At 40.1% G+C, this 13,221-nt stretch overlaps 1 protein-coding gene across 1 annotated transcript; it reads left to right on the plus strand.

Annotated features, from left to right (window-relative positions):
- The first annotated feature begins 6,127 nt into the window (after positions 1-6,127).
- On the plus strand, positions 6,128-11,536 carry LOC117724108 (uncharacterized protein C2orf78 homolog). The gene is made up of 3 exons (XM_034523706.1): positions 6,128-6,134; positions 7,720-8,481; positions 9,696-11,536. Exons 1-3 carry the CDS (start codon positions 6,128-6,130, stop codon positions 11,534-11,536), a joined length of 2,610 nt encoding a protein of 869 aa, XP_034379597.1.
- The last annotated feature ends 1,685 nt before the right edge of the window (positions 11,537-13,221 follow it).

Here is a 13,221-nt window from a genome sequence, read left to right on the forward strand (position 1 = left end):
CAACAGTAGGACCTAGGAGATGCATTGCATTACCAGCCTTGCTGGAGCCTGCTACCTGAGCTAAGAAGAATCGACTGCCTGCTGAGCTAGCCTTGACACCTTCCAGACTGCTATCTCCTTGCCCAGCCCCTGGGCTGAACGGAGAAGAGACTCTGGGGGTGGGGCTTCCCCTTTATATGTGAAAGCAAATTATTAAACTTCAGGCCTTGATCAGAATACTTTGTCTTGGCCCATGTTTCTCTCGCCCTCCATTCCCGTTAATTTCCAGGCTTCATCTCAGGAGAACCCGGTACTCGTGGCTGCAGGCAGCTACAGAATGGCACCCAACATGGAGCCTGAGAAGAGAAGACCTACAGAGGAAAACAGTGTCTTGATGGAGCTTCACAGAAAATGGAAGAAAAAGTAAAGTATCCAGAGCACTAGGTAAACAAGGAACACCATGGATGCTACCTAGTTATGGCTGTGTTTACAGGAAGTGCGAGTAAGGTGGATAAGGGTCTAGAATTGAGTGAGCATTGACCTGACCTAGTCTCATCTAGGGGGTGATAGTGAGTTGGAGAAAGGAGAGTATTTGGCAAGCCCAAGAGAGGAGGCCTTAGAGGAACAGGGTTTAGAAGAATTTGAAAAACAAAAAAGGGCAGAGCACTGAGTAGTATCCATAATTCTGCCTTCTTTGTTTGTCCCTTGGTGCGCCAATGTCCACGTGTCTCATTATGTTTTTTGTCCACATGTCTCATTGTGTGAATGATTGGTAGTCTAATGTTTCATGTTGTCCTATGTTTAATGTTCAAAGGATCATTAAAATTGCTTGATCCAACCCTTGGTCTGGTTTAACTTGGTTTTCAAAGGCAGTATTAATATGCAGAGCAGCGGCTGATAAGTTTGCTTGACACCTGTAGCTAAGAGTGGAACTGAGCTGGAAAAGCTTTTGTCACAGTTGATTGTCTTTATAATCTACCTTTAAAGGGACCAGCAGGTTTTTTCTTGGATTCAATAAGGAAGCTAAGAGTTATTTGTCATAGAAAAATCTCTGTGATAAGGTGCTTTTATCTTAAAATTACAGCTAGAGAAATCGAGAAATTTTGTTTGGTTTAAATATATAAGATGTGTTGCCACTTCATTTTTGTTTCTAATTGGTATTAAGGTATAAATACGTTCTACATGTCTTGGTTATATATTATTGGCCTAAAGTTATTGGGTATGAAAAAAACTTACACCCTTGGTAACAAAGGTTAGCTTAAGATTGGTAACTCAGGGCTAGAGTCATTCAGAAACCAAATGTATAAAGATAAGATTTAAGAATAATGTCTCTTTCGTGAAATATTAAAAGCTGCACTATCATGCATTCATATATAAAAATTGGCAGCAAAACTTTGTAACGTAAAGGTAATCTACTTGTTGTTGATTTTAGAGAAAATAGATTGCTTGCATCGTTAAAAATTGGTTTTGTTTCTCAAAATTATGGTTATACTCTAATGTTGCGAAAGAGGCTTAAAAATATAGTTAAACTGCCAATATTCCATTGGCTACAGTTGGCAGTTCAATCGAGAGTTTGAGAATTTTTGATTTACCCATGTTTATAGAGAAAAGATACAACACCTATCTTTTAGAGTTTAAAGTTTAAAATTAAAGTTTAAAAAAAAAATATTGCAGTAGTACTGGCCTAGCCAGGCCTCAGAGAACAGGCCTGAGATTAAGAACATTTACATTTGAATTAAGACAATGTAGACTGAGCTCAGAAGCCCAGGTGCTAAGCATCCCTTTTGTCCAGCGCCTAGAAATGTATTTACCAAAATTTGTCTTTTGCCTTCCTAAAAAAGATTGGTTATTAAATTAATCTAAAAGAACGTTCAAATTTAAGATTTATGAAATTAATGGGGCATTACAGCCTGACTTGCCTACTCCAGCTGCCATTCCAGTAAATACAGAATTATTATAGATACAAAAGATGTTTTTATACCATTCCTTTATATTTCTGGTAAAGGTGGGAGATTTACAGTCAGTAAATTTATTCGTAATTTTTAAGAGCCCATGAAGTGATATTGTTAGAAATGACTGTTTCAAAGAATGGTTAATTGCTTTACTATATATATATATATATATATATATATATATATATATATATATATATATTTGTTACTTTGATACTAGAAATTAGGAGTTTAAATCTTTTAGTGTATATTATTCATTGAGTGATACTTTATTAGCAGATTTCTCTAAAGAAATTTTTCTACAAGCCTTTGCTCCAATATAACGAGCTTTAAAATTTTTTTGGAATACTTGTTGCTCCAAATAAGATTCAAAGGCAGTATCTTTTCAATATTTGAGACCTCAGTTATACCCTAAGCAGATTGTGGCACAGAAAATTCTAATAAAAATAGATAGTTGGGGCTAGAGAGATGGCTCAGCCGTTAAAGGCTAGACTTAAAATAAAAAATATAGGAATTGAATTCCCAGCAACCACATGGTGGCTCACAACCATTTGTGGTGGGATCTAGCGCCCTCTTCTGGCTTGAAAGTGTATATACAAAAAGAAAATAGTTTGCTTTTAATCTTCATTTGTTTTTAATGATTTTTAAAAGTTGTTAAGAGATATTAATTGGCTACAACCTCATCTTAAGCTTACTATAGGAGGATTTAAACCTCTGTTTGATATTTTCAAGGGGATGCAAGTCCTAATTCCCCTTGACAACTAACTAATAAAGGAGAGATAGCTTTGCTGAAAATAGAGTAAGCTGTTAGTTATCAACAGATAAATTACATAGACTAATAAATAGTTGGCTGTTTGTGTTATTACTACTTATATGCACACAGTAGCCCTTTGGAAAAAGAAAGCATTAATGTGGAACAAACAGAAATAATAATACTAAAATGGGATATTCTGTAATAAATAATCACATATTGGGTTGAAATCAATGATATACAGCCAATGAGAACAAAACAAATATAAATGAAGCCAATAGTTGATTTTCTGAAGAAATCAGTAAGAGAGAAAAACCCATATGCAAACTATCTAAAAATCAAGGAGAAAATATACAAATTCACAATATCAGAAATAGCAATGTGGACACAAAATGCCCCCATAGAAATCCACAGTATTATTAGGACATCCTTTTAAACTTTTACTTCACCAAATTGGAAAATGTTAGAAAAATGGATAATTTTCAGGATAGATTCCACTTGATTATGTTAAATCAAGAGCAGATAAACAAAGGAAATAAACCTCTAACTCCAGTGTTATAGACTCAGTCATTAAAAGTCTACTAACCAAAATGAAAGCCTGGAAAAGATGCTTTTAGCAAAGAATTCTACCAGATTTTTAAGGAAGAGTTAATGCCAATACTCAATTTATTGCAGAAGCAAAAGGAACATTGCCCAATTTAATATATGAGGCCAAATTACCTGGATACCCAAACACAAGAATACTTGACAATGAGAGGAAATTATAGACGAAATTATAGACTAACTTTTCTTAGGGAAAATATGCTAAAAATGCAAGAAGATACATATAAAATGAATAAATACCCACATAAAACAACATCTACCACCACTGAGAGGGCTTCATTTTAGAGATGCAGAGATGATTCAATATATAAAAAACAGGAAATGTAATTTACAATATAAACAAATTTCAAGAAAAATTAACCATAGGAACATTTCATAAGATGAAGAAAAGGCCTTTGACAAAATACAACACCTTTCATGATAAAAAATATTTCCTAGAGAAACTAGGGATATGAGGGATATAACTCAACATAACAAAGGCAAGTTATAGCAAGTCTATTGATAATATCCAAGTAAATTGAGAGAAATACAAAGTGCCTTAATAACATCTGAAACAATGCAATTTTCCTACTCTCTTCATATCAATTCAATAGAGAAATTGAAATTTAGCTTGAACAAAAAGACAACTGAAGGACATCAAGAGGACACAACCAGGAAAGAAAGGAGTCAAGCTATCATTATCTGGAGACCACTTGATATTATCTATAAATGAGACTAATGTTTCCACCAAGGATAAATGGGCAAAGAGAAATAGAGAAACACATATCACAGTAACATTGTGTATTATGAAATACCTCGGAGTAACACCAGTCAGCAAGTGAAAGACTTGTATAATAAAAGCTTCAAGTGTGTGAAGAAGATACCATGGGATAGAAAAATCTTCATAATCATGGAACAGAAACATCAGCATAGAAATTTGGGTCATCCTAGATTCATGGCAATCTTCAGAAAAATTTGTTACAGACCTTGAAATGACAGTTCTCAACTTCATATGAAAACACACACACACACACACACACACACTATTGGATACAATAGACAATCCTTAATAATAAAAGACATTCAGGAAGTCTCACAGTATTCTATTTTACTTGGTACTAAAAAGCTATAGTAATGAAACCTGAATGATATTGGCATAAAATAAATACATTTATCAACAGAATTGAATTATGATCCAGACACAAATTTGTACACATGTAGGGTACATGACTTTGATAAAGAAGCCAGAAACATACACTGGGGACAAAAAAAACTTCAACAAATTATGCTAGTCAAACTGGATGTATGAATGTATGAGAATGCAAATATAACAAAAATGGGAGATACAACACAGGACAAAATGATGAAAGACACAAGAGTTATCTTTGTGTCAACAAAAGCCAGGTGCATTCCTATGTATGAAGATACACTGAGATGATGAAAAAGTTGGTCTTTATTCACAGATAAAGCAAAATACTTACATTACATTTTTTACATTTAACCCAGCTTACTGTACAAACACCTTATTTTGTTCTCCACCTATTCCAATTTCTCTACTTTAGCCAGAACTCAGATCCAAGCATGGGAGAGAATGCTAGAAGCCCAAGATTCTACAGAGTCTGTTGCAAGGAGAAAGAAACTGCTATAACTGCTATTCACCCTTCTACTGAAGACAGAGATAGAAGGAACCCAGACTAGGTAGCTCACATCCCTGATTCTACAAACAGTGAACATAGACAAAAAGAATGTCCCTGAGTCTGAGAGGGAAGAGGGAGATATAAACAGTAAGTTCCAAAACAACAGGAGTTACAGAGAAAAACCTATCTCTGGAAAAATTAAAGAAGAGTAGAGAAAATATGCAGAGGAAGCAGAGTGTGGGCAGGGGAACAGCAACAAATGCTGAAAGAGGGAACACAGGCATCCAGCCTCCACCTCAGTCCTCCTGTTGTTTGCTGATAAGTGCAAAACCCACTTTACATGCATCTGTCACATAAAATCAAGACCACTGTTTCTGGAAGTTTACTGTGCTATCACCCTTTAGTGTAAGGGTGCAGGATCAATCTGGTCCAAGGATCAAAGCCTACACAGCAGGAATGAAAAGAAAAGAACAGGGATCTGAGTCTAATCTGGGCCTAAACAAAAAAATAAAGAAAAAAAGCACTTCTGGACAAGAAACACAAAAAGGACACTCTTGGGATTCACTATCTCCTACAAGATACTTTCAATGCACTCAGCCATGCCCTTCAAGACAGTCACAAAGGAGTCCTTTGATCTCTTTGTTTGTTCATAGACACATGGAGACAACTCACAACTCAAAATGGTTTCTGAACTTAGTTGTCTCAACCTAGGTGACTCTCTTCTTCCTGCCCAAGGCTACTGTCCCTGTGTACAGTGTGAGCTGATGGGATACATTTTGTTGGAATGTGACACATCATATTCATGTTATTAATAACAGTTCATGAATATGATAAGAATCACTGTCATGATCTCCTAAGCTAAAAGGCAAGTCAAAAGCAACAACAGTCTGAAGATTACAATCTTTTACCAGCACATACCTCAGCCTTTGGGGTGCTGTTTCTCTCAATCCTGTCTTACAGCTCAGAATCTGTCCTTCCCATTGGCTAGTGACTGATTTATGACATCATCCTCCCTCCTAGCCTACCAACACCTGGTAGAATCCTGGGGTTTCCATGGTGCTGCCTGTAAACAAGTTTGGCTCACTACAGGTGACCTGTGACCAGTGGGCTCTGTCTGATACTGGACATACTCGCTAGTTTGGTCAGCTTATTGGATGAAGATTAACATTTATCTGGCTCCATTGTAGGGTAGAATACTGTTACTCTCCCTACAAAGCCCCCCGATCATGTCAGGTAAGGAAAGAAACTTTCCAACATTTTTTGGTCACATCCTTCCTTATTTTTATTATATGTTTAAATCTTTCGAATACTAGTGATGACATAGCTATAGATATCGCATGCTGAAAGCCATAGTTAGCTTTTGTTCTTACTAAGAACATTGGACACAAGGTTTACTCTCAACTGATTCTTTATCCACCTCAGGGAGATTACACTGCTACTATGGTCTGGGCTCTGTGCTGTTGAATCTTAAAAGACAAATGAATGTATGAGAGACTAAGAGGGGACTGGACTCTGAGAAGGTAGTTGTTTTAGTGAAAGAATTATTGAGGCTGTTACATCAAAGACAGACCGACAAGAACTGGGGAACCAAAACCCATCCCAACTATAAAGATGAAAGGCTAGAAATCAGAGAAATAAAGGGAGTCAAACCTGTAGAGGTGATCTTTAAGGAACATGAAGATAGTTTGGGACAAAATGTTGCACATACATTTTAAATCACACATTTTAAATCAAAGGGCTCTAGGCATGGTCATTTCCCACACTTTGTTTAGGACTCGTCTGGGTGCAGGTTCACCGTCATATACAGAGGATATTATCCCATGCTCATTCCTGACTCTTACAATCTGTCACATCTTGTACAGAGTTCTCTGATTTTTGTATGCACTGGTTGTGTTGGATATTATCAGTTGGGGTGGGAATTCCATCGTCAGTTGTTCTCTATACAACACTAACTGACACAGGTGGTAAATGCTCACAAGGCTTCTCCTCTTCAAGAGTTACAGACAATTAACAGGAACAGAGCAAGAGTAAATCTTATTCAGGGATCAAACTTCTAATATGTTTGCAAATCCCAGTGGGTCAGCCTTAAACCAATGTACACACCATGAAATGTTGCCAGTGTGTTGTATACATAAAGTCATAAACACATAGGTGTTTAAGAGTTATACTTGAATGAGATCATCAGTTATAGAAGGAGTGCCACAGACAAACGAATAGTTAGCAAAATAAATGACATAAATACAATATTTATAAACAAAATCCCTGATATGTAATTTTTGAAAACAAAAACACCCACAGAGTATAGACAAGTTTGGTCATCCTGGGACTCACCTATAAAGCAGCACTTTTAGATCCAGAGGCAGGTTGGTTTCTGTGATTTCAAGTCTGATCTATTCTATGTAAAGAGACCATGTCTCCTTATATAGATATATGAAGGACAGGGAAAAGGCAGAAACTTGAGAAACTAAAGTTCGCCTACCTCTAAACACTTCTACTCTAGGACACAGTTTTGAAGCAGTGTCACAGCAGGTATGAGAGCAAGACAAAGCAGTGCAAAGAAGGAATGTTTCTCAGTTGGAGCAAAGGCTGAACCAGTTCAACCAGGAATTCCATAACCACAAACAAAAATCAGGCAGCTCATCAAATGAATGTCATTATGATTTTTGCTTAGAATGAATCTGAGCATTTGCAATAGGAAGGTTGGAGGTAACTTCAGTCTTAGAGGATCCAAGCCAGTAAAAACTGGAGATAGCATTGCTCCCCACAGGATCTTAAAAAGTATGAACCTCACCAGTTTCCCACTGTCTTCTTCCTACAGACAATTACCAAAGTTCACCTTTCTTTGGGGCAGAAAGGGCTCTGCAGCCTTCTCTGCCTGTGCTGAGCAACTCCACACACTCAGGAAGGGTGTGCAACCACTCCAGGGTCTCCACCCCAGATGTGAGTTCAGCAAGGCTTCTGCCATCAGCATCCAGCACTTCTTTCCAGCCACTCATGGGTAATGCCTATGTTAACCCACATGCTGGCACAACCATGCTGTCAGTGATGACTGAGCATGGCCAGATCTCCACATCAGCACCCTCCTATCCAGGTGATCTCAAGTCAGAGTTCACTGGAATCATGGATGGGAGGAAAGATGTACTACTCCAAGAATTCAATGTGACAATCAATGACCAGGACACTACACTCTCCTCCCTGGCTAAGACAAACCAGTGTGATAAAATTTTAGATTCCAATGCCATACTTCCTTTTTATCCAACACTGCCTGCCAGCTTTGTCCAGGTCACACCACCGAAAATGCCAAATCAAGGATACAGACTGGAACCTTCCTATCAGGAGGGTAGCCATGTCTATTACTATGAGCATAACAGCCTGGGCCCTCTGATAGCTGAAGAATTTGGGCAGTGTTTGCCAGCCCATGGCTCTGTGTCCTACCCTGGGAGTCAGACCTCTGTGCTCCAACCAGAGATGGTGATGGTGCTAAAGGAGATTCAGCCAAGGAATGTCCAGATACCACTCTTTACCTCTGCCTTCTCCTATTCCACATCTGCTCAATCCATGCCATACAACAGTCTTCCAGGTGAGTACAGATCTAGGAGGGAAGGAGTGGGATCAGCACTCCAAGTAGACTAATCTCTACCTTTTATAGTGTACACTCCACACAGAGGAAGAATTATTATCCTGAAAGCTTCAAGCCAGTTCTGGCTTTCTACGTTTACCTTCAGACTCTATATAAACAGAGAATGCAAAGCCATAGTGAGTAACATACATCCTGTATTAAGTGATATTCATTGATCATACCACAGTCACACATGGAACTAAGTACCCAAGATAACTAGTCCCATCTACAAATATACTTCAATAGACCCCTTCTGGACCTATTGATCTTGTGTCTAGAACACACTGATAATTTTTTTTTTGGGGGGGGGGCTTGGTAACAAGGGATTTTCCATGAGTTTAAATCCTCCAGAGAATTGTAGCTCAGTATCGTCCTGGAGGAAGAATTCTTCCTTGATTCCCAGCACCTGTCTTGAAATTTTCTAACACTTAAAATTGTAAAGAGAGTATGGTATAGTCAAGGTACCATTTCTAAGTTGGCTAAAGCGGCTCTTTTTTTCTTTTGCTGTACTTCAGAGGTAACCCTGTCCAAGAACATGAGATCATATAGACATGCTCTCTACTACTGAGTCACACCCAAGCCCAACAATTTCAAACTCTCATACCATTTTCCATTCCACTTATAAGATTGTGAAACATGGGGCAGGAGGAAATCCTTGGTTGTTTACATGCTTGCCTTGTAGGAGTGCCTAAGTGGGTTGAGATACATACACCCACATAAAAAACCAGGCTTCTACAACTGTCTGTGTGATGACATTATTGAATAAAATTGGCAGGCTCGGGTTAGTGTTACTAAATTGTGGACCAGACAACCTGCATAATAGCAAAGTTCCATAAAAATGTAAAGCACTCTTAATAAAGACAAAAAGAAGGAAACTGCAGAACACACATCAAGGGAATTCAGGAATCTACCCACTATGGGTTTTCCTCTACAAACCACAAACACAGGAAGGAAAAATAATCTGAAAAATCATGACAAGCAATGGTCTGCAAAAAAAGTGCAGTCACCACATGTCTGCCAACAGAGGTACCATTCAAGCTCCTCAACAAGAGCTTCTAGGAATGCCCACGCACTGCAGCAGGGGCTGAATGCCATATGGTCCTATGAAATGATTTTGGGGGTGGAGAGCATCTCATTTACCCCAGACACTGACTTCTCCCTTCACTCTTTTCCAGTAGTTCAAACGGAGACATCCCTGGGATTGCCACCTTCAGGTCAGACACACTGTCAACTACAGAGTCTAGAACTCTGCAACAGCTGGGATCAGGTTTCCCAGATAAGACCAAAGGCTGTCAATGGAAGCAGGGCATTAACAGCCCCCATCCACAGTCCTTCAGAATTCCTAGCCTTGCCTCCAGCTCCAAGCCTGGAAGAAACAGAGAACAAAACCACGAAAGACATCAAAGATGAGTTTTTAAAGACTCTGGATGCCTATGAGGGCACAAAAGAAAAACAAGACACACCAATCATGGCTTTGGCACACCCTGACTTGCAGCAGCCTCTGCACTGCACGGATACTGAGAGCCTAAGTCAGAAGCCTGCTTCTGGTGATGCTCATTTTGTGGGCATCAGCATGGGTCTAAAAGAGCATGGGGACCTGCAGAATGAGATTGGATCCAGTTTTGATCTTAAAGATGTCACTACACTTGAGGCAGACATTCAACTTCCCCAACTCCTGAACAACCTCACAGACATAGACCGGGATCAGGCTTGTGAAAACTGGAGTATCATCAGGGGTCCACCTGACCAGGTGAGGAAGAATAAACATAAATCCTCTGAGCTGCTTGAGGAAGCTCCTCAGGCCAAAATCCAACACCAGGACCTGGTGGAGGGAGAACAGGCTGTGTGGGTAGCTGGGGCTAGTGACAGAGCTATTGAAAACATGGAAAAGAACCAGAAGAGCAAAGCTCCCAAAGTGGTCCCCAACAAGAACAGAAGAGTTAGAAAACAGGTGAAGGAAAGAGCAAGTGGACCAGGGAACATCTCTAAGAAAACAGAGGAGCTTAAGCTGTCAAGGAACAAAGTCAAAGGAGAAGAGAAGCCCACCATCCCCAAGACCAAGAGGAAGAGGAATCCACCTGAGCTCAGTCAAAACAGCTTCAAGAAGCCTAGAACCAACCTTGGCATGCACATGCTGGAGTCTGTGCAGGTCTTTCACCCACTGGGGAAGAAGAATGAGAGGAAAACTGGCACTTCCTCCTTTGGGGGTCTGAGAACCTTCACCAGCAACAAAGATCCAGGCACAACCTCTGTTGTTACTACAGCAGTGTTAAACATGCCATGTGAGGGTCAGGGTCCTCCCAAAGGTCCAGGGAAGATTCATAGAGTAGAGGGCAGTGCCAACAAAGACTGTCTATCTCCATCCACGTATGAGCTGCCCCCAGCTGGGAAGGTCAGGTTAGTGCCTCTTCCTTTTCCACCAACCCTGGACAAGCCTCAAGCCAGACCTGTTTCTAGAAAGCCTCTTTCCCTCACTTTACAAAGGCCCACTACAGCTTATCCTGTGCAGACTCACTCCCACTCAGTTCAACCTACGTCACTCAGGTCAGCCCAACCAGCTCCTCTCAGCACATCTTTGGTGGCTTCTGACAAACCAGCTCCTCCAGGCTCCTCCAGAGCCACACAACCTAATGTAGCCAACACCATCCAGTCTAGTGCTGCGACTTCCTTGGCCTCCTCCAGGCCTGCACCATACAGACCATCATCTCATACTTCATTTCAGAGAGAGCAAGTTTCTGCTGCCAGGAACAAGGTGCCATCACCTCCCAAACCTCAAACTCAATACCTGCTGCAAGACTTCAGCCGCCAACCAATTCCATGGAGGAAAGTCGACATTCTGGGACCAGTTGTCTCACAGCCTATCACAAAAGAGCAGAGGCCAGAGAGGGAGGCCATGAAGAGGCTGGCTCAACAGGAGCGAGAGAATGCTGTCAAGAAAACTTCTGAGAAACTGCAGCTTTTCCTTCAGAGGGAGAAGGATATGGAAATTTCTCAATATTATGGCTATGTAATGTAAGACCTGGCCAGATCACTTTGACTAGGTCCTTTTTGACATTGATTTAAGAGATATATTCACTGATACAGAAGTATAAAATGACAAAAAATATGTAAATATGTATATACATAGGTGCATGTGCAGGAATATAGAAGACTAAGTAGATATAGATAGAAAAAACATAACCACATGTATTTGAATGATTAGTAAAATTGCCTATAGAATGTGAAGATGATTACTTTATTATGATATATCTCTAAACTATGATGATTTATGTTTTATTATATTCTATATAAAATTAATGAATGAATTAGCCAGTGGCGGGCTATTGAAAACATGGAAAAGAACCAAAAGGCCAACGCTCCCAAAGTGTCCCCTAGCAATGACAGAAGAGTTAGAAGACAAGGGCAGGAAAGACCAATTAAACAGCAGAACAACTCTAAGAAAACAGAGGACCTTAAGCAGTCAAGGAACAGAGTCAAAGGAGAAGAGAAGCCCACCATCCCCAAGACCAAGAGGAAGAGGAATCCACCTGAGCTCAGTCAAAACAGCTTCAAGATGCCTTGAACCAACCTTGGCATGCACATGCTGGAGTCTGTGCAGGTCTTTCACTCACTGGGAAAGAAGAATGAGAAGACAACTGGCACTTCCTCATTTGGGGGTCGGGGAACCTTCACCAGCAACAAAGATCCAGGCCTAGACTCAGTTACTACATCAGTGCTAAACATGCCATGTGAGGGCCAGGGTTTTCCCAAAAGTTCAGGGAAGATTCAGAGAGTGATAGCAGTGCTGACAAACATTGTCTATCCTGATCCAATATTGTAATCTGAGAGGCTCTACCAGTAGCTGACTGAGACAGATCCAGATACTCATAGAGAACCACAGACTGACGTCTGGGACCCTTGTGGAAGAGTTAGGGGAAATGTTGAAGGATCTGAAGGGGATGCCAAACACATAGGAAGACCAACAGTGTCAACTAACCCCCCAGGGACTAAGCCACCAACCAAAGAGCATACATGGGCTGGTCCAAGGCTCCTGGCACATATGTTTCACAAGAATGACTGCCTTTCTGGCCCCAGTAGCAGAAGATGAGCTTAGGCTTGTAGAGACTTGATGCTCCAGAGGAAGATGATGTCCCACTTTAGCAAGGATGATGGTATGAGGGTACAATCTCAGACATAAAGAGGAGGCAGCTTGGGGTGAAGAACTCTGAGGATGTGGGGAAATATTTGGGATGTAAATAAAGAAATAATTAATTAAAAACAATGTTATCTAGCAGCTATCCAGAGAAGGCTGTCTGAAGAGGAAACACAGATCTTTTGAAATTTTTTCAGGCCTATTGATTTTGCTTGGAAAACCCAAGAATTACTTTTATTTTTTTTCTAGCAGGATTTATGACTTGATTAAAATTTTTATAGCAGCGTTTCTGACATTTATCAAAAACATTCATGAGCTATCCACATACCTTTTAGAATTTTTACTAGCAGAGAGAGCTATCTTATCCAGAGAGTTTTTACAATGGTGAAAAGCTGCCTGGAGAATAGCAGGAGAGAGAGAGAGAGAGAGAGAGAGAGAGAGAGAGAGAGAGAGAGAGAGAGAGAGAGAGAGAGAGAGAAGAAGAAGAAGAAGAAGAAGGAGGAGGAGGAGGAGGAGGAGGAGGTGGAGGAGGAGGAGGAGGAAGAGGAAGAAGAGGAGGAAGAAGAGGA

The sequence above is a fragment of the Arvicanthis niloticus genome, chromosome 1 (genome assembly GCF_011762505.2).
Source record: "Arvicanthis niloticus isolate mArvNil1 chromosome 1, mArvNil1.pat.X, whole genome shotgun sequence".
In the NCBI taxonomy this organism is placed as follows: domain Eukaryota; kingdom Metazoa; phylum Chordata; class Mammalia; order Rodentia; family Muridae; genus Arvicanthis; species Arvicanthis niloticus.

Coding starts and splice junctions, on each gene's coding strand:
- LOC117724108 (XM_034523706.1), top strand. Junction 8,482..9,695: donor GCCATACAACAGTCTTCCAG/GTGAGTACAGAT, acceptor ACTCTTTTCCAG/TAGTTCAAACGGAGACATCC.